This window comes from Oncorhynchus masou, chromosome 24 (assembly GCF_036934945.1).
Source record: "Oncorhynchus masou masou isolate Uvic2021 chromosome 24, UVic_Omas_1.1, whole genome shotgun sequence".
Classification (NCBI taxonomy): Eukaryota; Metazoa; Chordata; class Actinopteri; order Salmoniformes; family Salmonidae; genus Oncorhynchus; species Oncorhynchus masou.
Genome location: NC_088235.1, coordinates 103,720,162 through 103,746,031, shown reverse-complemented (window position 1 = coordinate 103,746,031; position 25,870 = coordinate 103,720,162). Strand labels below are relative to the sequence as shown.

At 45.3% G+C, this 25,870-nt stretch overlaps 2 protein-coding genes across 13 annotated transcripts in view; one reads left to right on the top strand and one right to left on the bottom strand.

Moving 5' to 3' along the window:
* dock7 (dedicator of cytokinesis 7) overlaps positions 1–25,870 on the bottom strand; it is a 71,660-nt gene that overhangs the window by 38,786 nt on the left and 7,004 nt on the right. For all 12 annotated transcript variants that reach the window (XM_064935955.1, XM_064935950.1, XM_064935947.1 and 9 more), the window contains exons 4-18: positions 24,963–25,031; positions 24,687–24,816; positions 23,858–24,070; positions 23,454–23,539; positions 23,286–23,352; positions 21,960–22,109; positions 21,686–21,766; positions 21,400–21,562; positions 21,001–21,143; positions 20,763–20,856; positions 20,062–20,224; positions 7,304–7,421; positions 6,882–6,952; positions 5,905–6,043; positions 5,489–5,677 (exon numbers count right to left, since the gene is read on the bottom strand). In XM_064935955.1, the coding sequence (XP_064792027.1) occupies positions 5,489–5,677; positions 5,905–6,043; positions 6,882–6,952; positions 7,304–7,421; positions 20,062–20,224; positions 20,763–20,856; positions 21,001–21,143; positions 21,400–21,562; positions 21,686–21,766; positions 21,960–22,109; positions 23,286–23,352; positions 23,454–23,539; positions 23,858–24,070; positions 24,687–24,816; positions 24,963–25,031 (1,876 nt within the window). The remainder of the gene's footprint in view (positions 1–5,488; positions 5,678–5,904; positions 6,044–6,881; positions 6,953–7,303; positions 7,422–20,061; positions 20,225–20,762; positions 20,857–21,000; positions 21,144–21,399; positions 21,563–21,685; positions 21,767–21,959; positions 22,110–23,285; positions 23,353–23,453; positions 23,540–23,857; positions 24,071–24,686; positions 24,817–24,962; positions 25,032–25,870) is intronic.
* angptl3 (angiopoietin-like 3) lies at positions 12,972–17,229 on the top strand. Its single transcript, XM_064935946.1, has 6 exons — positions 12,972–13,657; positions 13,963–14,073; positions 14,243–14,465; positions 14,757–14,849; positions 15,889–16,149; positions 16,328–17,229. The coding sequence occupies exons 1-6, from the start codon at positions 13,133–13,135 to the stop codon at positions 16,486–16,488; spliced, it is 1,374 nt and encodes a 457-aa protein (XP_064792018.1). The 5' UTR covers positions 12,972–13,132; the 3' UTR covers positions 16,489–17,229.

Sequence of the window (25,870 nt, the reverse complement as noted above, 5' to 3'; positions counted from 1 at the left end):
TGCCCTAACCGATCTGAACAAGAGGATTATCTATGTGAGAATGCTGTTCATTGACTACTGCTCAGCATTTAACACCATAGTACCCTCCAAACTCGTCATCAAGCTTAAGACCCTGGGTCTCGACCCCGCCCTGTGCAACTGGGTACTGGACTTCCTGACAGGCCGCCCCCAGGTGGTGAGGGTAGGTAACAACATCTCCACCCCACTGATCCTCAACACTGGTGCCACACAAGGCTGCGTTCTGAGCCCTCTCCTGTACTCCCTGTTCGCCCATGACTGCGTGGCCATGCACGCCTCCAACTCAATCATCAAGTTTGCAGACGACACTACAGTGGTATGCTTGATTACCAACAACGACGAGACGGCCTACAGGGAGGTGGTGAGGGCCCTCGGAGTGTGGTGTCAGGAAAACAACCTCTTACTCAATGGTCAACAAAGGAGATGATTGTGGACTTGAGAAAACAGCAGAGGGAGCACCCCCCTATCCACATCGATGGGACAGTAGTGGAGAGGGTAATAAGTTTTAAGTTCCTCGGCGTACACATCACGGAAAAACTGAATTGGCCCACACACACAGACAGCGTTGTGAAGAAGGTGCAGCAGCGCCTCTTCAACCTCAGGAGGCTGAAGAAATTCAGCTTGTCATCAAAAGCACTCACAAACTTCTACAGATGCACAATCGAGAGCATCCTGTCGGGCTGTATCACCGCCTGGTACGGCAACTGCTCCGCCCACAACCATAAGGCTCTCCAGAGGGTAGTGAGGTCTGCACAACGCATCACGGGGGGCAAACTACCTGCCCTCCAGGACACCTACACCACCCGATGTTACAGGAAGGCCATAAAGATCATCAAGGACATCAACCACCCGAGCCACTGCCTGTTCACCCCGCTATCATCCAGAAGGCGACGTCAGTACAGGTGCATCAAAGCTGGGACCGAGAGACTGAAAAACAGCTTCTATCTCAAGGCCATCAGACTGTTAAACAGCCACCACTAACATCGAGTGGCTGCTGCCAACACACTGACTCCACTTTAATAACGGGAATTGATGGAAATTGATGTAAAATATATCACTAGCCACTTTAAACAATGCTACTTAATATAATGTTTACATACTCTACATTACTCATCTCATATGTATATGTATATACTGTACCCTATATCATCTACTGCATCTTTATGTAATACATGTATCACTAGCCACTTTAAACTATGCCACTTTGTTTACATACCTTACATTACTCATCTCATATGTATATTACCATTACTCGATACCATCCTTTTTATTTTACCTTTATTTAACCAGGTAGGCTAGTTGAGAACAAGTTCTCATTTGCAACTGCGACCTGGCCAAGATAAAGCATAGCAGTGTGAACAGACAACACAGAGTTACACATGGAGTAAACAATTGTCATGTACAGGTAGAGATACTGGTGTGCAAAAGAGCAGAAAAGTAAATAAATAAAAACAGTATGGGGATGAGGTAGGTGAAAAAGGGTGGGCTATTTACCAATAGACTATGTACAGCTGCAGCGATCGGTTAGCTGCTCAGATAGCACATGTTTGAAGTTGGTGAGGGAGATAAAAGTCTCCAACTTCAGGGATTTTTGCAATTCGTTCCAGTCACAGGCAGCAGAGTACTGGAACGAAAGGCGGCCAAATGAGGTCTACTGCATCTTGCCTATGCCGTTCTGTACCATCACTCATTCATATATTTTTTTGTACATATTCTTTATCCCTCTACACTTGTGTGTATAAGGTAGTAGTTTTGGAATTGTTAGGTTACTCATTGGTTATTACTGCATTGTCGGAACTAAAAGCACAAGCATTTCACTACACTCGCATTAACATCTGCTGACCATGTGTATGTGACAAATAAATTTGATTTGATATTTTATTTATTTATTTAACCTTTATTTAACTAGGCAAGTCAGTTAAGAACAAATTCTTATTTACAATGACTGCCTAGGAACAGTGGGTTAACTGCCTTGTTCAGGGGCAGAACGGCAGATTTTTACGCTGTCATCTCGGGGATTTGATCTTGCAACCTTTCAGTTACTAGTCCAACGCTCTAACCACCAGGCTACCTGCCTCTAACCACCAGGCTACCTGCCGCCCCAAATACAGGTAAGTGCATATTCATTCAATAGGCCTGTTTTCATGCAATGAGCTTGTTTTGGCTGATTTCACGACTCTACAGATGAAAAACAATGTTTCCCTTCCATTTGGGACTCATTTTATTGCACTGGTCAATAACATTTGAATAGAAGAACAATCTCTTCTTTTATAAAGTGTGCACCGTCTCTTTAAGCCCCATGACATCATTGTCACACACAGTCAGCTCGAGGCTTGAGCAAATAAGGTCTTGACTGGGAGAGACGTGAGGTGGGGGAAGATGAAGTGAATGTGAAGTATTTGATGACAATTAACTTTAAAATCAGTCATATTTTTGCGTTGTGGTTCGTATATCATCACAAACAAGGTACTAGGGAAGGAAACTAATGTTAGTTTCAGCTGTATAGTTTGTTTTGCTTACAGTAATGAACGGATTCAACATTTCCACATGATGTGTTGCATTATTCAAGTGTGTTAACTAACATGATACAGTCCAGACTCCCAGTGGTTCCTCAGGCCAGACTAGAGTCAGTATGAGGGGAGCTAACATGATACAGTCCAGACTCCCAGTGGTTCCTCAGGCCAGACTAGAGTCAGTATGAGAGGGGAGCTAACATGATACAGTCCAGACTCCCAGTGAGTTTTTTTATTTTTTTATTTCAACTTTATTTAACCAGGTAGGCTAGTTGAGAACAAGTTCTCATTTGCAACTGTGACCTGGCCAAGATAAAGCATAGCAGTGTGAACAGACAACACAGAGTTACACATGGAGTAAACAATTAACAAGTCGATAAACAGTAGAAAAAAAAGAGTCTATATACATTGTGTGCAAAAGGCTTGAGGAGGTAGGCAATTAATTACAATTTTGCAGATTAACACTGGAGAGATAAATGATCAGATGGTCATGTACAGGTAGAGATATTGGTGTGCAAAAAAGCAGAAAAGTAAATAAATATAAACAGTATGGGGATGAGGTAGGTAAAATTGGGTGGGCTATTTACCGATAGACTATGGACAGCTGCAGCGATCGGTTAGCTGCCAAGATAGCAGATGTTTGAAGTTGGTGAGGGAGATAAAAGTCTCCAACTTCAGCGATTTTTGCAATTCGTTCCAGTCACAGGCAGCAGAGAACTGGAACGAAAGGCGGCCAAATGAGGTGTTGGCTTTAGGGATGATCAGTGAGATAGCACGCGCTCCAGCAGGTGTACGGGTGGGTGTTGCCATCGTGACCAGTGAACTGAGATAAGGCGGAGCTTTACCTTGCATGGACTTGTAGATGACCTGGAGCCAGTGGGTCTGGCGACGAATATGTAGCGAGGGCCAGCCGACTAGAGCATACAGGTCGCAGTGGTGGGTGGTATAAGGTGCTTTAGTAACTAAACGGATGGCACTGTGATAAACTGCATCCAGTTTGCTTAGTAGAGTGTTGGAAGCTATTTTGTAGATGACATCGCCAAAGTCGAGGATCGGTTGGATAGTCAGTTTTACTAGGGTAAGTTTGGCGGCGTGAGTGAAGGAGGCTTTGTTGCGGAATAGAAAGCCAAATCTAGATTTGATTTTAGATTGGAGATGTTTGACATGAGTCTGGAAGGAGAGTTGACAGTCTAGCCAGACACCTAGGTACTGATAGATGTCCACATATTCTAGGTCGGAACCATCCAGGGTGGTGATGCTAGTCGGGCGTGCGGGTGCAAGCAGCGAACGGTTGAAAAGCATGCATTTGGTTTTACTAGCGTTTAAGAGCAGTTGGAGGCCACGGAAGGAGTGCTGTATGGCATTGAAGCTCGTTTGGAGGATAGATAGCACAGTGTCCAAGGACGGGCCGGAAGTATACAGAATGGTGTTGTCTGCGTAGAGGTGGATCTGGGAATCGCCCGCAACAAGAGCAACATCATTCATATATACAGAGAAAAGAGTCGGCCCGAGAATTGAACCCTGTGGCACCCCCATAGAGACTGCCAGAGGACCGGACAGCATGCCCTCCGATTTGACACACTGAACTTTCTGCAAAGTAGTTGGTGAACCAGGCAAGGCAGTCATCCGAAACACCGAGGCTACTGAGTCTGCCAATAAGAATATGGTGATTGACAGAGTCGAAAGCCTTGGCAAGGTCGATGAAGACGGCTGCACAGTACTGTCTTTTATCGATGGCGGTTATGATATCATTTAGGACCTTGAGCATGGCTGAGGTGCACCCGTGACCGGCTCGGAAACCAGATTGCACAGTGGAGAAGGTACGGTGGGATTCGAGATGGTCAGTGACCTGTTTGTTGACTTGGCTTTCGAAGACCTTAGATAGGCAGGGCAGGATGGATATAGGTCTGTAACAGTTTGGGTCCAGGGTGTCTCCCCCTTTGAAGAGGGGGATGACTGCGGCAGCTTTCCATTCCTTGGGGATCTCAGACGATATGAAAGAGAGGTTGAACAGGCTGGTAATAGGGGTTGCGACAATGGCGGCAGATTATTTCAGAAATAGAGGGTCCAGATTGTCAAGCCCAGCTGATTTGTACAGGTCCAGGTTTTGCAGCTCTTTCAGAACATCTGCTATCCGGATTTGGGTAAAGGAGAACCTGGAGAGGCTTGGGCGAGTAGCTGCGGGGGGGGGGGGGGGCGGAGCGGTTGGCCGAGGTTGGAGTAGCCAGGCGGAAGGCATGGCCAGCCGTTCAGAAATGCTTGTTGAAGTTTTCGATAATCATGGATTTATCGGTGGTGACCATGGTACCTAGCCTCAGTGCAGTGGGCAGCTGGGAGGAGGTCCTCTTGTTCTCCATGGACTTCACAGTGTCCCAGAACTTTTTGGAGTTAGAGTTACAGGATGCAAATTTCTGCCTGAAGAAGCTGGCCTTTGCTTTCCTGACTGACTGCGTGTGTTGGTTCCTGACTTCCCTGAACAGTTGCATATCGCGGGGACTATTCGATGCTATTGCAGTCCGCCACAGGATGTTTTTGTGCTGGTCGAGGGCAGTCAGGTCTGGAGTGCACCAAGGGCTATATCTGTTCTTAGTTCTGCATTTTTTGAATGGAGCATGCTTATCTAAAATGGTGAGGAAGTTACTTTTAAAGAATGACCAGGTATCCTCAACTGATGGGATGAACATGATACATGATACAGTCCAGACTCCCAGTGAGTTCAGTGGTTCCCCAGGACAAACTCGAGCTAGCCATGAGTACATGGAGCAATCACTGAGCAGGGACATCAGCTGTGCTGATAGACTTGATCCTCTCTCAAATCAGTAAAGGACGTGAGACATCTGACAGAAGTCCCGAAAGTTCCAACAATTCTAGGACCACACCGGGATTTCATATTCTAGTATCAAACAAATACAAATGATTCGGTATGCCGTGAAAAGTACGGTTGTGATGGGCTATACCTGTGTGTGGACGGTGGAAACGGATGTCACTTCAACGTTGAACACCCCTCTGTGGTTATCCACCCATTTCATCCCTGGTAGAGGAACGTCAGGGGAGAGAACAGAGTAGGACTGGGGAGGTTTCTCTAGAGACACCGGCAGACAGAAGCTTCCTGTACGCAGGCGTCCATTCTGAAGCATGGGGATCCACTGAGGAAGGAGAGAAAAACATGATTAGGGCCTGTATGGCCTGAAAAACAATAAAGGCATGTTAACGTTTATACACGCGTGCTTGTATGAGGTGCGTGTGCATGTTACGTTTGCTTGCACACACCTGTGAGTGTGTCATGCACGTGCACATGCAGATATCATTGTGCATAGTGTGCGCACGTGTGTGTACATGCATGTGCATTTCCATGCGTGTCCACAGTGGTTACCGTGTATCCCACAGGGGTTTCCAGGGGGGTGTTCTGTTTCTGCTGGCAGCTGACATGGTAGAAGGTGAACAGGACATGATGGTGGTCAGACAGAGAGGCCGGCAGCTTGATCTTCACCTCATCATGGAAGTCCGGGGACCTGCATAGGAAACACAACAGGCATAACAGAGCCAGAGTTGAATGGTTGGTTTTAGGAATCAACAGCTGTTAAAGGGTCAGGGCTGCACAGTAATAAACATCTACAAAAGTATTGAGAACAGGCTCTAAATGACACGGTCGGCTAGGGCCGTACAGGAATGAGAACAGGCTCTAAATGACATAGTTAGTTAGGGCCGTACAGGAATGAGAACAGGCTCTAAATGACATAGTTAGTTAGGGCCGTACAGGAATGAGAACAGGCTCTAAATGACATAGTTAGTTAGGGCCGTACAGGAATGAGAACAGGCTCTAAATGACACGGTCGGCTAGGGCCGTACATGAATGAGAACAGGCTCTAAATGTCATAGTTAGTTAGGGCCGTACAGGAATGAGAACAGGCTCTAAATGACATGGTTATTTAGGACAGAGGTTTATAGGAATAAACATCCTAATAGTCCAAAGAAAGAAGCAGCAAGCCTTTTCTCACGGAGAAGACAAAATAGTTTGTTTGTTTGTGGATGAAGGGTATGAACCTCCTTCAGAATGAAGGAGCAGGACTGGAGCAGCAGTAACCTTGTCCCCAATGGGAAAGATCACAGTATTGGCTGGCCGCTGGGATTGTAGCTAAACATCCAAAGAGCAAAAGGTGGCTCCTTACCAAATATGTGATCACTTTTTTTAGACTGATGCTTAACAAAGCCTCAGACCATAGGAGACATGAACGGCGTGTGATAGAGCAGCTAAGACATCAGCTCACTCTATACCAGTTCATCTGTTTGTAAGAAAGGCCCTAAGCAGACTTCATACACAATTAAAGCTGATGAGTCGAAGAGCCTCACCTGGTATGATACACCACGGCAGTGTATGCCTCTCTGGTGTAGTCTCCACAGCTGGACTTCCCAAAAATCACCTGCGGGAGAGAGAGAGTGAAGAAACAGATGGAGTACAGTGAACAGGGTTTGTATTAGAGGGGAACAGAGGAAACGAGGCAGCTTGCAGTGGATAGTAGACAGACTTCTGTTTGTCTACAGGTGTTAAAACAATTTGTACAATACTTTAGTAACAGAACTCAAATACTTGAACACCATTCATTATGCTTAACAATCCATTTCCAAGAATTCAGTCTAGGATTGTGCAGCAGTACCTGGTAAGTACTAAAATAACCTAATAACTTAAGAAGCAGCATTCTCTGAAAACTGTGTCAGCACTCACAGAGAGCCGAGAGCGAGCGCCTACATGTGTACAATACATCACTGCATACCTGCATAGCGTTGTTGGGGTCCTCCCCGTTCATAAACTGTACTTTCACTGTGATGTTCCGGGCGGAGCCTTGACGGTTGGCGAAGTTCAGGCTGTGTGGGTTCACATACAGTAGGTTCCTGGAACACACACATTTTGAAACCAAACAGAAAAGCATGAGCTCAACTGACATAGCAGCAACTTTGACAGGTCATTGAGTGAATTTCACAACCTTTTCCCCTCACCATTCTCCTCAGGACATTACATACATACCTCATATAACGTACTGTACATATCACAGCTGACCGTAATACAAAACACTTGTACAGTAGTATCTGATTTGTATAGTCATCAATAGGTCCGTGTTTGGAGTGAGCAAGGCCATCACTGTTGACATATGTGGGCACTGATTGGTGGAGAAGGGAGGCTCATTCTGTCAATCACTCTGGATACACACAAACTGTAGTTGACCTAAATTCTCTGCTGGGATGACCCACCTCAGGGTGCAAAGGGAGGGGGGTGGGGCAATGCTATGGTCAGCTGTACATGTTCAATAAAGTCACTGTTCAAAATCAGAGGTATAGTGGTATAGAGGTATAACTTGGACAAGACTAAACAACCGATGAAAGATATTTTCCATCAAAGAAAAGAGTCTCTAGACCCTCTTGGATAATATTGAGATAACCCAAAGGTCCAACATCAGCTGGGCTTCAGTCAACGAGCTAGACACACACGGTGAAGGGTTTCCAGTGTGACAGCCACAGGAAGTCAGAGAGAGCCGCAGCACAGCGGCCTGACCACAGTGACGTAGATCCCTCCGCGTGGGAGGGTCACTAAGGACCACAGCTGTGACGACAGTCAAACCATGAGAATCCCATATCCACTACTTCTCCCTTCGCTGTTCCCGTTCTTACTCGCTGGTCACGTGTCTCAATGGCTTTCTCACTCGCTGGTCACGTGTCTCAATGGCTTTCTCACTCGCTGGTCGCGTGTCTCAATGGTTTTCTTACTCGCTGGTCACGTGTCTCAATGGCTTTCGAACTCACTGGTCACGTGTCTCAATGGCTTTCGAACTCACTGGTCACGTGTCTCAATGACGTTTAGGTGATAAGGGGTACATTTTTCCAACTTGTTTGTTCTTTATTGAGGCATCCATGCTGATTTTAGAATTATGTAATTGCAATAACCTCCAGGCAGAAGCCATTCTTACACACCTATGGACCTGGCTTCCTTGTTAGCCACACGGTCAATTCTCTCCTCTTGGTCCTTCAGCCTCAACAGATTCATCTCAGGTTAATAAATGACTTGACTCAGAGTAGCTGTGTATGTTACCAAACCAAGCCATGCCTAAGCACGGTTTCAAAACCCCTGGGAATCCCACCCCCACACAGCCCCCTTTAACCCCAGCCACCTCCCCTTCCTCGTGGGTACACAACCCCACCATCCTCATCCCCCTACGGCTACACAAAGGGAGCAGTTCATTGTTTACTCTCTCTACAGACAGAGATTAAGGCCAAGTCCTAGACACCAGGCAGGTGAAACACAGCGTGTTGGGAGGGCACAAAGCATGGCACGCAGAGAGAGAGTGATGTCAGGGAACTCCAGCCCTAACAACACACAGCAGCTCAACAGAATAGGTTACCATTAGCTACAATAGTAGTTATGAATCATGGCATGAGGGATCAAATCAACTAATCAACAATTCAAATGGATCCTAGAATTGGATTAATTAGGTATATTAGTGCTTGGCTGGAACATGAGCCTGCACCCAAACTGGCCAATCCTGCCGTTTGCCGACCCATGGACATGTCACTAAAGAAAAGTTAAAAGACCCCTGGGGTCATTCTAAAAGGTCAGGCAGAGGTCAAAGTAAGAGGCCATCAGGGCAGGCCCGGACCAGTTACATTGACAGCACTCGTCTCCCACCGAAGGCCTGCTAGATGTCCCAATGTGAATACTGGACCCTGTCTGTGCTCCCCACAGACGTAGGAAGGAGAACACACAGTGCCTTCAGAAAGTATTCACACCCATTGACTTTTTCCACATTGTGTTGTGTTGTGTTGAATTTAAAAATCAAATAAAATTTAGATTTTTGTTGTCACTGGCCTAAACAAAATACCCCATAATGTCAAAGTGGAATTATGTTTTCAAAATGTTTACAAGTGATTCATATAAAATAAAAACGGAAATGTCGAGTCAATAAGTATTCAACCCCGTTGTTATGGCAAGCATAAATTAGTTCAGAAGTAAAAATTTACATAACAAGTCACATAAGTTGAATAGACACACTGTGTTCAATAAGTGGTTATGATTTTTGATTGACTACCTCATCTCTGTACCCCACACATACAGATAATTGTAAGGTCCCACAGTCAAGCAGTGAATTTGAAACACAAATTCAACCACAAAGACCAGGGAGGTTTACAATGCCTCTCAAAGGGGACCGACCCATTGGTAGACGGGTACAAATAAAATAAGACGTTGAATATCTCTTTGACCATGGTGAAGTTATTCATTACAATTTGGATGGTGTATCAAAACACCCAGTCACTGCAGAAGATACAGGCATCCTTTCTAACTCGGTTGCTGGAGAGAAAGGAAACCGCTCAAGGATTTCTTCATGAGGCCAATGACTTTAAAACGGTTAGAGGCCTAGGAACAGTGGGTCCCAACGCTCTAACCACTAGGCTACCGAGGGCGGCAGGGGTCTAGTTGTGGTCAACATCAAATTAAATAAAAAAACATGATAGGAGAAAACTGAGGATGGATCAACAACATTGTAGTTACTCCACAATACTAACCGAATTGACAGTGTGAAAAGAAGGAAGCCTGCACAGAATACAAATATTCCAAAACATGCATCCTTTTTGCAACAAGGTACTAAAGTAATCCTGCAGAAAATGTGGCAAAGCAATTCACTTTTTGTCCTGGAGACAAAGTGTTGGATTTGCCCTAAACATAACACAATAAATTAGAGTACCACTCTCCATATGTTCAAGCATATTGGTGGCTGCATCATGTTATGGGTATGCTTGTAATAGTTAAGGACAAAGTTTAAGGAAGAACAAAAAAAACTTAATGAAGCTAAGCACAGGCAAAACTTGGTTCACTCTTCTGTCCATCAGACACTGGGAGATGAATTCACCTTTCAGCAGGACAATAAACTAAATCACAAGGCCAAATCTACACTGGAGTTGTTTACCAGGAAGACAGTGAAAGTTTCTGAGTGGCCAAGTTACAGTTTTGATTTAAATCTGCTTGATTTAATGACAAAGACCTGAAAATGCTAGACAACCAATGATCAAGAACCGACTTGAAGAATTTTGAAAATAATAAAATGGGTGTGGAAAGCTCTTCGAGACTTATCCAGATTTACAAAGCTGTAATCGCTGCCAATTAATTCTAACATATATTGACTCAGGGGGTTGAATACTTATCTAATCAAGATATATTACGGTTTTATTTTTCAGGATTTTATTATACAGAATGTATTTTGCGTAGATCGTTGACAAAAACGACAATTAAATAAATTTTAACCGCACTTTGTAACAACAAAATGTGGACAAAGGAGTGGAAATACTTTCTGAAGGCACTGTAGGGAATCATGTAGGGAGTAGGGAATCATGTAGGGAGAAGGGAATCATGTAGGGAATCATGTAGGGAGTAGGGAATCATGTAGGGAGAAGGGAATCATGTAGGGAGAAGGGAATCATGTAGGGAGTAGGGAATCATGTAGGGAGAAGGGAATCATGTAGGGAGTAGGGAATCATGTAGGGAGAAGGGAATCATGTAGGGAGAAGGGAATCATGTAGGGAGAAGGGAATCATGTAGGGAATCATGTAGGGAGTAGGGAATCATGTAGGGAATCATGTAGGGAGTAGGGAATCATTTAGGGAATCATGTAGGGAGTAGGGAATCATGTAGGGAGTAGGGAATCATGTAGGGAGTAGGGAATCATGTAGGGAGAAGGGAATCATGTAAGGAGTAGGGAATCATGTAAGGAGTAGGGAATCATGTAGGGAGTAGGGAATCATGTAGGGAGTAGGGAATCATGTAGGGAGTAGGGAATCATGTAGGGAGTAGGGAATCATGTAGGGAGTAGGGAATCATGTAGCCAGCATTAAGCTAAACAAGCACAGCTCAGAATCAGATAGGAAATGTGTTTGCTCAGAAACTCACTCTTACTAATAACATATTGCAGCCAGGGGTCTCTGCACTCTTTACACATGAGTAAATAGCCAGTGTATCTGCAGTGCTATGAACCAGAGTTACCTGTGTCTGTAATGGCATGGTGAGTTTAGTCATGCAATACAGTAAACGCCAATGATAAAACTTCACTCGGACAACTTTGCTCTGCAAAGGAGAAGCTAGCTACCTCTCCACAAGGTGTAAGCAAGTAACGCTGTTATAGGGAAGTTGAAGTCCAACACTCTTTCCTCGTCATCTACTGGCGTTTCATTTGAAACTTTTGGGGGTTTTCAAGATGCGTAAACCCCATTATGACGCATAGCTTTCTCATCAGTTGGATAATCAACCAAAAAGGCCAAAGTTGCTAGAGGCCCTCCACTCTCTCCATCCACCACCCAATAGCAGTAAAGTAAAGTAGACCACATATGATTTAGAGTTACTGAACCACATTGAAACATGCTGTCGAGACAGTTTGACCAAAAGCTCAAAGTAGTCAGATTATTGGGAGCATTAAGATAATCTTGGCTAAGTAGGAAGAACAAAGGATGCTCACAAAGAGAAACGCTGATCGTAGCCCTGTCAGATTACAGAACTAGAATGGAGTTCAATACGGCAACAGAAGGCCACAGGAATTTAGGCCCACCTTCGTAATAATCATTAGTAGATATACAGTATGTACAGTAATGGTAAAGTGGTTCTGGAACAAACAGCCAAGAACAAACCACTGACTAAGAGTTCCCATCAAAATAGATTTTACGAGCGGACACACTATGCCAAAGAGTGCTTGAAAAAGGTGCAGGCAAGTCAGCACGTTTCCTCCGGTTTTTCTTTTCAGTAAAAGTCACTAGATGTTCAGACAAAGATCAGAAAGACCAGACTACATTAAAACAGAATAGAATGATCAAACAATAACCAAGATGATGAGTTCATACATGTATGTTCAAACATAGCACAACACCCACCTCACCCCCCCCCAATGCAAACTACAGCAAAACCCATAGCAATGATGACATCAATCCGCCAGTACATTCAGTACACCTCATCTAGACCCGACAAGATGCCCCAGGGAGAGTAATGCCGGGCTGATTCAGCAGGAGGTTAAATCAAATCCAGAGACATCAACTGGATGCTGTATTATCAATCACGGTGAGGTGTGGCTGCTATGAGGTGAGATCTGAGATTGATTGGGACGAATGATCCATCAAAACTCTGATGGCCTTCCATTGTTGGCTTTCTGCTGGTCAGCTAAAGCAGAGTAGTGCAGATGGGAGTAGGGTGGGTGTAGAGAAGAGGGGGGCTGCTGTTATGCTGAAGGGGTGTATTTGCTGTTCGCTCACTACATGATTTGTTTGTTCTTGGAGGGCGGGGGGCTGAGGGGGCTCCCAAGGGGATTTCAGGGGGCACAGTAGCTCAAGCATAACAGGGCTTAATGATCAACTAATCTCTCCTCCCCTTGCTGGACGGGGGTATATAAGACAGACCGGTCTGCTTCTCTCAAATCTTTCTAGTAGAGAGGACAGAGAGGGGGATTGAGTGAGAGAGAGGTAGAGGGAGAGTGAGTGAGAAGTCCAGACAGAGTAGGACAGAACAGAGGAAGAAGAGAGTGAAAGCAATAGAGCGAGACTACTTCTTGTCGTCTTCTTGCACACAGAGAGGTTTAACCATGAAGCTGTTCTGCCTCCTGTTCCTGGTTGGTCTGTCTGTAGCCCAGGCAGCTCCTCGGGACTCTTCCAGGGTCTATCCCACCATGCCCTCTCAACTCCAGCCCCAGACTCAGCCTCCAGCTGAGGCCAAGTCCCGCTTCGCTATGCTGGATGATGTCCGTCTCCTGGCCAACGGTTTGCTCCAGCTGGGTCAGAGCCTCAGGGATTTTGTTCACAAGACGAAGGCCCAGATTAACGACATCTTCCAGAAGCTGACCAACTTCGATCACTCCGTTTACCAGCTCTCCATGGTCACCTCAGAGATCAAGGAGGAAGAGAAAGAGCTGAAGAAGACCACCACGTTCCTGAAGGCTAACAACGAGGAGATCCGGAATCTGTCACTGGAGATCAACGCCAAGATCAACAGTATTCTGCAGGAGAGGAGCTTGCTGCAGAGTCAAGTAGGGGGGTTGGAGGAGAAGCTGAAGGGACTGTCTGAGAGCATGATGCCGGGAGAGCAGCTCAGTGAGATCAAATCACTCAAGGTACGCTGCTGTCCGTTACTCATACTAATCAGTACGAAGAGGAAGAATTTACTTTGATTCAATGTGAAATGTTTTTTTTTGTTTTGAATAAGATGCGTTTCTGCCGCATGTATTCAACATATTTCAGCATGTTTAAAATTACATCCTACTAAATATTCCAATTGCTGAATTCATTGAGAAGTTTCAGTTATTAGCCTAAAGAAAACATACCGTTTTAAATGAGTAGTAATGCTTTTAACTTCAAGTTATTGGAAAATGTCCTTTAAATGTGATCATTAACGAGAGTGTCAACTGGTCTGTTTCAGGATGTGATTGATGTTCAGGAGAGCACCATCACTGACCTGCTAAAAGCTGTGAAGGAGCAGCACGATCAGCTCAACCAACAGAAAACTAAGATCAAGACTCTGGAGGAAAAGGTACATTTCTCTGCTGCTTAGAGGGTCTCCACTTCTATACAGTAGACCAAAGGTAACGGCCATTTATTGAAAACTAGTTAGATTTGATCCCTGTCCAATCAGTGTATAGAAAGGACATAACAAATATGTAACATGACAACGCCATAACGTTGTTTGCTTGCTATTACAGATCAGCTTCGATCATTTCCAAGACGCGACTGACAAGGCAATGGGTTCAGACTCAGAGATCCCAGACATGTTTGAGTACCTGACAGGCAACTCCACTGGTGAGGACACAGACCTACCCGTGGACTGCAGTGATCTTTATAACAGAGGAGAGAGGAACAGCGGGGTGTACCCCATCAAGCCAAATCAGTCAGAGCCTTTCAATGTGTACTGTGAACTGACCTCAGGTAAAACAACACTAAGTCATTAGCCTACATTTTCTTTAAAAATACATTGTGACTGAACAGCCAAACAAGTCTGAGATTCCCATGTGTCAAGCTATTTCCCTACATTACATTGCCTGAATACTTCAATGGACATAGTCTAGATTAAAACCAGACTGAACAATCTCCTCTATAGGAAGAAGGGCCATACCGGCTATCAGAAGGAAATAAGTGCAATCATCCTTCCTTAATCAGTCTAGAGAAAGGAAGTGGACATTGTTGTGATCCTCTCTATGTGTTGACCACATCTCCCAGGAGGTTCAACAGTCATCCAGCGCAGGGAGGAGGGGTCCGTGGATTTTGACCAGACATGGGAGAAGTACGAGAAAGGATTTGGGGATCTGGAAAGTGAGATTGATCTATTTCTTTCTATCAGTACATTTTGTCAGCTAAAGATAAAAAAACAAGATATCTTTATGGCTTAATTCAACTCAGTTCAGAGTTGTGTGTGTGTGTGTGTGTGTGTGTGTGTGTGTGTGTGTGTGTGTGTGTGTGAGAGAGAGAGAGAGAGAGAGAGACGCCTATACCAGATTATCCCATCTCCTTAATTATCTTTTATTGTTTCCGGTCTACAAAGCAGCTTTTATAAAGCAGAAAACAGCCAATAGAACTAGTCACTCCACCGCCCTTAAGTACATCCTGAAGGAAACAGTCATTGTAGCTTATCGGGTCCCCGTTGACAGATTGACTTCCTCCATTGTTTGACTAAACAAAGCACCTGCAGCACTTCACTTCCACCAGCCTGGCTTGGACCCCAGCCCATAGATCAAGAGTCCTACTGCATTCCAACAGAGCCACAGGTCCTTTAGGCTATGAATTATTCAGTGTCCGTTTCTGTCGCCGCTCCTAGCCAATTATGTCATCACACCCATGACTACAGCCAGAGGCTAGGGGAAAAGAGTATTGAGTGTCGGAACTTGTTTTCACACTATTTACCACGAGTCAGGCTGTGGAGGCTGCTGAGGGGAGGACGGCTCATTGCTACAGTTGGAACGGAGCAAATGGAACGGAGACCATGTTTGATGCATTTCATATCATTCCACTTATGCCGCTCCAGTCAGTACCAAGAGCCCATCCTTCCCAATTCAGGTGCCACCAACTTCCTGTGGAGACATGGGCCATGGCATACAGAAACAGCTGAAGCCAATGAAAACAGAGTACAGCATCAGAAAGTCTGAATTTTACTGTCCATTACAACTGCAGATCGATTGCCAGTTGATGACAGAATGTTTGTCTTATCTGTATGCTTCCAAAAGAACAGCCTCAGTGTTTGTTGACTGTCCATTACAGCAATGTGAACATTCCACAACGGTTGGTGTTTCATGTGAGTTGTAGAGGAGAGTTTGGAGTGTCTAACATTGTGCGTGTGTTATCTGTGTTATTGTAGGAGAGTTCTGGCTGGGCCTGATAAAGATCCACAGCCTGGCTGGCCAGGGTGACTCCATCCTGCGCATTGAGTTGGAGGACTGGAAGGAGGACAGGAGGTCAGTAGAGTACCAGTTCACCATGGAGGGAGCCCAGGCCCACTACACCCTCCACCTCACCCACCTGTCTGGAGATCTGCCTAACGCCATGGGCAACCACACCAGGTTCTCCACCAAGGACCGAGACAACCACCAGGACTCAAACTGCGCCAAAAACTACACAGGTAGGTCTACTGACTACTATACTCCTGGCACAGGTACTAACTACACACTCTATGCAACAACAGGTACTGACCACACACTCGATACAGGTACACGGTGCAGTCTGGTACCATACACCTGTTAAAGACATTTCCAAGCAGACACTTGTTATAGAATGGAATCTACTCTTTCCCCTTGCAGGTGGCTGGTGGTTCAACGCCTGTGGCAACACCAACCTGAACGGCAGGTACATGTGGCTGAGGTCAAAGGGTCGTTCCATGAGAAGGAAAGGGATCCACTGGAAACCTCTGGGTATCTCCTACTCCCTCAAGACCACCAAGATCTCCATACGACACATCTGAAGCCCTCCCCCTGGCCCCAAGTTTCCACTAACCCTTCTATTCCTTCCATTACAACACATTGGCATGGTAACAACACATATGCCCCCCTCGCCCGGAACTTTCCATTGACCACCCCACCCTCCCAGTTACATGATGTTGTCATGGTAACAGATGGTGCAGCTGGGTTGTTTGCTGCCAAAGTCAGCAGCCAATTCTTATCCATGTCAGAGAAAAGAAGACGATTTGTCAGTGATGGAACAACCACAGTCGGCCGATAAGGGGCCTCACAAATTGGTTCAAGACATGCCAATAGAGTTGGGTAACACCTGGGAGGGGTTGTTTGGGTTCCTAACCGACAAGCGTTGATTTGGTCAGGACAGAATGTCAGATGATTCTACACTGTCTGGTCTGGGCCATAATAACAGCCCTGAGAAGTTACTTTCAACTGACGGACAGAACTAAAAAGATTCCAAAGCAATATATAACTGACACATCACTCTGCTTTGGTATAATAAATTACGTGCACGTGACCTCGACATAATCCTAACAGCCCTACTACCAAGCATGTATTACCCTGCTGTATTGCTGCCTGTTATGTGGTGGTTGATGAATGTACTAAACATCCACAAGTAAGTAGACCAAGATCAACATGATGCATAGGTCTTCCAAAGTAGGATATGAGCTTAGTATTTTCACTGTCTGAACTTTGAACTGTATTTAAAACCATGTCCTTAATGCTCCATTAAATGTCCTGCAAGGTTAGTAACTTACATTGATCATATCATTGGGTCATATTGACTCCTCGTCTCATGTCTACTCGGTGTCATCTTTGTGCTGCATTTAAATGGCTGTTACATATTTTGTGTTTCTTACTACTAACACTTTATAATACAACATTTATAAAGACAAAATAAAACACACTCAAAACACACATAATCCAAGTCTGTCCTTTGTATTCTTTGCAAAGAAAAACAACAAACAAACTGGGCTGTTGATGTAATAAAACCTCTGTCTACATGACCAACCACAAGTCATCACACCCCTCTCTGGCTTATAAACTAGTGATGGGGAAAACATTTCATCAATACCAGGATGTTATTTTTGTGGTAGTTGTCTGGACTAAGTATCTTTCCTTGATAGCTTGTTCTCCATCTTTTTAAATAAGGAGCCAATTTTTTTCCAGCACTTTCATTTCCAGTTGTTTTCTCATGGCTCTTGTCCCTCTGCAGCTGACATATCCTGAATCGCAATAAAATCACAGAATCAAATTGCTATACAGATAAAATTGTGAGTATCGCAACGCATATCATATCAGCACCTAAGTATATTAATAATATCCTTTCATGAAGTCCATGGCAATTCCCAGCCCTACTATAAACTCAACAGCAGAGTCTGATCGGCCCACAACGACCGTTGACAACGCTCCTGAAATAATCATTTGCATTAATGGTATTATGCCACTGAGGAGCCAACATACAGTACACTGTGCCTTGGCTACTGTACCCAGATCTACTGCTTATCCAATCAACACGCATGTAAATGTGAAAAATCCCAAAGGCTCACAGCGTTTATACTCCATCATTAACAAGGTAGCCTGCAGAGTTACTAAAGCAGTCACTACTACAGCAGAGTCCCTAAAGCAGTCACTACTACAGCAGAGTCCCTAAAGCAGTCACTACTACAGCAGAGTCCCTAAAGCAGCCACTACTACAGCAGAGTCCCTAAAGCAGTCACTACTACAGCAGAGTCCCTAAAGCAGTCACTAAAGCAGCCACTACTACAGCAGAGTCACTAAAGCAGTCACTACTACAGCAGAGTCACTAAAGCAGTCACTACTACAGCAGAGTCACTAAAGCAGTCACTACTACAGCAGAGTCCCTAAAGCAGTCACTACTACAGCAGAGTCCCTAAAGCAGCCACTACTACAGCAGAGTCACTAAAGCAGTCACCACTAAAGCCGTCACTACTACAGCAGAGTCACTAAAGCCGTCACTACTACAGCAGAGTCACTAAAGCAGTCACTACTACAGCAGAGTCACTAAAGCCGTCACTACTATAGCAGAGTCCCTAAAGCAGCCACTACTACAGCAGAGTCCCTAAAGCAGTCACTACTACAGCAGAGTCCCTAAAGCAGTCACTACTACAGCAGAGTCCCTAAAGCAGCCACTACTACAGCAGAGTACCTAAAGCAGTCACTACTACAGCAGAGTCACTAAAGCAGTCACTACTACAGCAGAGTCACTAAAGCCGTCAGGATCTCAGCTAGCAAGGTCAGTCATTTTGGGGGACAACAGTTGTATTTATTGGCTTTTCATTTTATTTTAAACTGGCTAAAAGCCAGCTCACGGAAACCCTGGCCCCATGTCAGGTAAAGAGACCATGTCAACAGCCTCTGATAAGGGCCCCCTCTCTCCTTCTCTCTGTTTCTTTATCTCTCTATGCCCCTCTCTCTAACCATCCGTCTCTCCGTGTCACAAAGTCTCTCTGTCTGTCTCCCTCTCCTCTGATAAGAGCCTTCTCTTTCCCTCTAACCTTGACAAAAATAGCAGCAGGGATCAGGACACACAACACAAGATTGTGTCTCGTAGACTATCAGGCAGTGTCAGGGAGGCCTGTATATTGTGTTGCTGTTCTTACAGTAGTGTGATCCACATGGCTCAGAGGAACGCGAGACTGGAAGAGACAAAGACCCTTTGGCTCCTCTGAGTTGTCGTGTTTGATCAGAACAGGCAGGTGGAAATACACCATTTCAAAAACAGGACTTTGTGTCCATTTAGGACTAAGAACCACATCAACCTGTCAGGAAACAATGTCAATGCCCTGTAGGTGGTGTTGGGTAATGTAAGTGGTATCGTTTCATTACCTGTAGGTGGTGTTGGTTAATGTAAGTGGTATCGTTTCATTACCTGTAGGTGGTGTTGGGTAATGTAAGTGGTATCGTTTCATTACCTGTAGGTGGCGTTGGGTAATGTAAGTGGTATCGTTTCATTACCTGTAGGTGGTGTTGGGTAATGTAAGTGGTATCGTTTCATTACCTGTAGGTGGCGTTGGGTAATGTAAGTGGTATCGTTTCATTACCTGTAGGTGGTGTTGGTTAATGTAAGTGGTATCGTTTCATTACCTGTAGGTGGCGTTGGGTAATGTAAGTGGTATCGTTTCATTACCTGTAGGTGGTGTTGGGTAATGTAAGTGGTATCGTTTCATTACCTGTAGGTGGTGTTGGGTAATGTAAGTGGTATCGTTTCATTACCTGTAGGTGGCGTTGGTTAATGTAAGTGGTATCGTTTCATTACCTGTAGGTGGTGTTGGGTAATGTAAGTGGTATCGTTTCATTACCTGTAGGTGGTGTTGGGTAATGTAAGTGGTATCGTTTCATTACCTGTAGGTGGCGTTGGGTAATGTAAGTGGTATCGTTTCATTACCTGTAGGTGGCGTTGGGTAATGTAAGTGGTATCGTTTCATTACCTGTAGGTGGTGTTGGGTAATGTAAGTGGTATCGTTTCATTACCTGTAGGTGGCGTTGGGTAATGTAAGTGGTATCGTTTCATTACCTGTAGGTGGCGTTGGGTAATGTAAGTGGTATCGTTTCATTACCTGTAGGTAGTGTTGGGTACGTAGACATCCCTGGGGGGGAACTCCAGTATCTCTCTGGTGGGGCGAACCCTGCTGTCTGGGTAGGGCTTGACCTGCTGGAGGTCAGGGGTCAAGCAGTAGTGGGGGTTCTCTGGGGCCGGGGATATGTCGATCTTCAGCTGGGCTGGAGGAACAAGACAGCATCAACACGACATCAACACACAGACCTCAACTAAAACCTGTTTCTCAGGCCAGACTCAGTCTTACGCTAGCTGCTAGCTCAGATTTAAGTCTGTCTGGAAAAACTACAAAGCCCCTTAAACTCATTTATATGACAATATAAAATCAGAAGATCTTTGTTGAAGCACTGGTGGTGCCACCTCTGGCCTGCTCGCCTCCCTACCACTGAGGAAGTACAGTTCCCGCTCAGCCCAGTCAAAACTGTTCGCTGCTCTGGCCCCCAATGGTGGAACAAACTCCCTCACGACGCCAGGACAGCGGAGTCAATCACCACCTTCCGGAGACACCTGAAACCCCACCTCTTCAAGGAATACCTAGGATAGGATAAGTAATCCTTCTCACCCCCCCTTAAATGATTTAGATGCACTATTGTAAAGTGGCTGTTCCACTGGATGTCAGAAGGTGAATTCACCAATTTGTAAGTCGCTCTGGATAAGAGCGTCTGCTAAATGACTTAAATGTAAATGTATGTAAATGTGTACCTGTGATAGGCCTCAGTCTCCTCAGCACTGAAGACGGCCTCCTCATGTCAGCCAGGAACTTATACAGGTCCTCATCACTCAGTCTGTCTCCCTCCTGACAAAAATGAACATACCAAAACAAAAGTCAGTTCAGTTTGTGAGGCGAGTAGCAAAGTGTGGTGTGTGTCATGGCTGAGTGTGGCTCAGTCGGGAAGAAAATGATTTAACATGAGCATTTCTGTGTGGTGTATGTATTGACCTGTTTGAAGAAATTGGTGACGGTGAGGGTTGCAGGTCTGAAGCTGGTCAGGCTACACGATTCATCTCCACTGGTGGTTCTCTCTAATGAGCGCCGTCCGCCGATACTCGAGTTCCTCCTCTCAGACCACGACCCTTTCCTCTCTGGGTCGGGCGTCAGCAGAAAGTCACAGCCAGGGTCAGTTATAGACCCATCATTATAGTTATAGATTCATCATGACGTCACAAGGTCAAAGGTAATACTCTCTTATAAGGTCATATAGACCCTCCACATTCAATGATCCGTTTAATTTCATGTGATCAAAAGTTGAACTGAGTAGACAGGAGTCCCAGCACTATCCTGCCCCTGTGGTGTTTAATACCACCCAGTCCAACTTTATTGATCCCCCAGGGTTCTCACCTGGAAGTCCCATCTCCAGCTCAGTGTCTCTCTCCAGACTGCCGGCGCTGTTCACGATGTTCATCAGGTGGATGGCTGTCCAGGCGAAGGGCATCCGGTACCGACCCAGACGTGTGCAGAACTGCTCCGACTGGCTCCGCAACTTGTCCAACTTTTCTTTGTTCTATATATGGTAGGAGAATCAATAACTACATCTGCCTCAATTTGTTTGGAGATCTACCCATCAACATCAACCACTGATGTCAGTCTATTGTTCATTTGACCATCAGGTTGAGAAGGATCTTACTTTGGCTGCATCAGACTCTTTGAAGACCATGTACGGTTCTGCACATTCTCCTATGTCTCCCTGCTGCAACACCTTCTCCAGCTGGGGACAGTCAACACAGGAGAGGTTATCAGTCACTACCCCAACACAGCCAGACAGACACAGGTGATGCTGATCCATGGGAGAGGAAGTCATGTGTGTGGCTCTGTTGGCTCCATTTTGATTCTCTCTCACTATATTTGTAAAGTGTATTGACAGTTGAGACCCTGTGATGATTGACATTGACTTGACTTACCTGTATGACGAGGAAGACATCCTGTGAGGGGTATGTAATGGAGAAAATGGCGGAGCGGGCGAGAGTAGAGATGGCTGCTGTCTGGATGTGGGGGCGCAGCATCCCTTTAGTCTGCTCTGAGTTCAGGTCAAAGAAGAAGTTTTCCGATATCTGACAGAGACAGACACATGAACATTATACTAAAATACTGTAAATGACAGACAGACTAATATTTGTATTGTAGGCTACCAGCTTGGGGCGGCAGGTAGCCTCGTGGTTAGAGGAGGGTAGCCTCGTGGTTAGAGGCGGGTAGCCTCGTGGTTAGAGGAAGGTAGCCTCGTGGTTAGAGGAAGGTAGCCTCGTGGTTAGAGCGTTGGACTAGTAACCGTGGTTAGAGGAAGGTTGCTGGAACGAATAGCCCCGTTGGACTAGTAACCGAAAGGTTGCTGGAAGAATCCCGTTGGACTAGTAACCGAAAGGTTGCTGGAACGAATCCCCGAGCTGACAAGGTAAAAATCTGCCGTTCTGCCCCTGAACAAGACAGTTAACCCACTGCTCCTAGGCAGTCATCGAAAATAATTTGTTCTTAACCGACTTGCCTAGTTAATTAAAGATTAAATTAAAAATAAATGTAAAAACCTGAGGGCTCTCCATTATCACACGTATGCATGTGACTGAACCTTAGTGTGTCTCTTCAGAGTACCCGTTGTTCCATAAGGTGTATTTTTACCGTTTTTTAAATCTGATTCTACTGCTTGCATCAATTATCTGATGTGAAATAGAGTAGTCATGGCTCTATGTAGTACTGTGCGCCTCCCACAGTCTGTTCTGGACTTCTGGATCGTGAAGAGACCTCTGGTGGCATGTCTTGCGGGGTATGCATGGGTGCTAGTATTTTAAAAACAGACAGCTCGGTACATTCAGCTTGTCAACACCTCTTACAAAAACAAATAATGATTAACAACCACACTGTCTGCTGGTCCTGAAGTGTGGTTCTGATTGAGAAATAAGTTGCACTATCCAATACCACATCTTAAAAATAAAAATGTTCTTTATTGTAAATTGACTGAGAACTCACATGGAAGACGAGGCGACTTGAGAGCAGAAACTTGACTTTTTTAACAACACTTCTACCCTCTAGTGTTTATTGGGAATGAGAAAGGATTGAGTGGAGAGTCACTCATATAGATATATGGTACAATTTATAGAGCATTCAAACAAGGACAACAGGCCCAATAGACACTTTTATAGCCCAGTCATCTAGTTCACATGGACTTTAAATGGTTTTTCAGAGACTGACCCAACAACTCAGGGCCGAGTGGCATTGAGGAAAACACAACAACTTACCTTTCTCTTTTCCTTGACATCATATAAGGCCAAACAGGCGAATATGGGCTCAATTTCAATCTCAAACCTTCAAGGGGAAAAAGGATTGGGTCAGCAGAAGGCAGGTAAAAAGACAGTTAAAAGGCGTTGTAAAGGCTGTGTGTGTGTATGTGTGTGTCTTCCATTTACTTCAAGGACAAGCACTTGACGAGTAGCCTCTGGCCAAAATGTTCCTTAGGGACGTCAGGCACACAGTGGCGCTCTATGGGTTCTTCCTGAGGACGCAGATCCAAATGATAATTATAGGAAAACCATGAACATAATAACAGTTATTGGAATGTACTGTGATGGAGCCCTGTATCTAAGGAAATAAAAAACATCATACTTAAAGTGTGAAATCAGTAGCGCGTGCTTCATGACTGTGCATAGCTTTACAAAGCCATATTAGACTGTGGTAATAGCATTACCATGGATGACGATACGCATTAATGTGAGGAGATAGACATGCACTACGCCAAAGCAACAGCTGGCCTGAACCTTCTAAAGATACTATCTGGAGGACGGTGTGTGTGTGTGTGTGTGTGTGTCTATACCTCATCGAGGGCGGGGTGCAGGGCGAAGAGCTCACGGTGGCGGTGGGACTTGCGGTGCTCCTCGTTGTGGCGGTCTATCTCCTCGTTGGGGGCCCGGTCAAGCAGGTGGGGCAGGACGGCGTCAGGGACAGAGTTCTTCAGGTCAAAGATACTACAGGCCCAACTGCCACGCGGGGTGTCATCTATGGACATGGACCTACGCTTCAGATCATCCTGGAAGACGACAGAAAAACACAGGTCGGGACTAAACATAAGACAAAATATGAAGTGTAAGACGGCTGCCCCGTTTCTACGGCTTCCCTCGTCAACCGCCCCGTTTCTACGGGTTCCCTCGTCAACCGCCCCGTTTCTACGGGTTCCCTCGTCAACCGCCCCGTTTCTACGGGTTCCCTCGTCAACCGCCCCGTTTCTACGGGTTCCCTCGTCAACCGCCCCGTTGCCGGGTTCCCTACAACCGCCCCGTTTCTACGGGTTCCCTCGTCAACCGCCCCGTTTCTACGGGTTCCCTCATCAACCGCCCCGTTTCTACGGGTTCCCTCGTCAACCGCCCCGTTTCTACGGGTTCCCTCGTCAACCGCCCCGTTTCTACGGGTTCCCTCGTCAACCGTCCCGTTTCTACGGGGTCAACCGTCCCGTTTCTACGGGTTCCCTCGTCAACCGCCCCGTTTCTACGGGTTCCCTCGTCAACCGCCCCGTTTCTACGGGTTACCTCGTCAACCGCCCCGTTGCTACGGGTTACCTCGTCAACCGCCCCATTGCTACGGGTTACCTCGTCAACCGCCCCATTGCTACGGGTTACCTCGTCAACCGCCCATTTTCTACGGGTTACCTGGTCGTCCTGGTAAGTGCTAACGTCTGGCATCTCATCGGCCTCAAACACCTGTTTGGGCAGGCCTTTCTGCCTCTCCTTCTGCCTGTCCAGGGTGTTAGGGTTAAATCCTGTACCAAGCTTATGGTATCTGTTGAAATAAGCAGAACAGAACATGAGTGTTAAGCTAAATAACTAGAAGCTATGTTTTAAAATGTTTTCAATTGGGGGTGTTAAAGTTGAATGAATTGGTCTTATAAATGGAAAAGCTCCTTAAATAACAGAGAGGAGCCTTACTTTCTGTTGACGATGGCCCAGTCCTCAGTGTAGGACCTGACACAATCTCTGACGTGGGCATCATTGTCCCTGGAACACAGAGAGACACAGCATTTCACAGTACCGGTTTCAGTTTCAATACCAGGGGTGTATTCATTGAGGTTAAACGTTCAGATAGAAACGTAATCAATAAAGCAAACGCAATGACCTATTTTACCTGACAAATACCCATCTGTCAGTTCACGTCTGTTTAGACAACACATTTATATATCTTACCAGACCTCAGGCGGCAGCCATCAGACACCATCAACAGACAGTGTTAAATCAATAACGCTAATGAATCGCTATACTGCAGCAAATGTCCTGTCTGTATAGAGGATGGTAGCAACAGCAGCCATAGTAATATAATTAATAAAACCTCTAACCCTGGCAATGTGACTGGTAAACTCGTGGGCTGCCTGGTATTGTGATGCATCATTTCCATGGTAATGTAGAACTTTCATTTAAAATGATGCTAACCAATGTGGCTCATGCAGTGGAATGTATTTTTTGTCTTGTCAACTGAGATTATTCAACAAATCATAGCACAGATTGATGGGTACACTTCCTGCTTTGCCTCTATGAGTACACTTGCAATGGCCGCCAGTCCGCCCATTATACCATCATTGACTTTTCCCGACGCCCGTTCTTTTCATTCTATTTCTATTAGAGGTCGACCGATTATGAATTTTCAACGCCGATACCGATACAGATTGGAGAACAAAAAAAGCCAATAACGATTAATCGGCTGATTTTTAAAATGTATTTGTAATAATGACAATTACAACAATACTGAATGAACACTTATTTTAACTTAATATAATACATCAATAAAATCTATTTAATCTCAAATAAATAATGAAACATGTTCAATTTGGTTTAAATAATGC

What these genes read in the sequence shown, in the direction of transcription:
- angptl3 (XM_064935946.1), top strand. Translation starts at nt 13,133, where the DNA reads ATGAAGCTGTTCTGCCTCCTGTTCCTGGTTGGTCTGTCTGTAGCCCAG. An exon ending in GTGAGATCAAATCACTCAAG is followed by an intron (nt 13,658 to 13,962) that starts GTACGCTGCTGT and finishes GGTCTGTTTCAG; the next exon opens with GATGTGATTGATGTTCAGGA. An exon ending in AGGATTTGGGGATCTGGAAA is followed by an intron (nt 14,850 to 15,888) that starts GTGAGATTGATC and finishes GTGTTATTGTAG; the next exon opens with GAGAGTTCTGGCTGGGCCTG.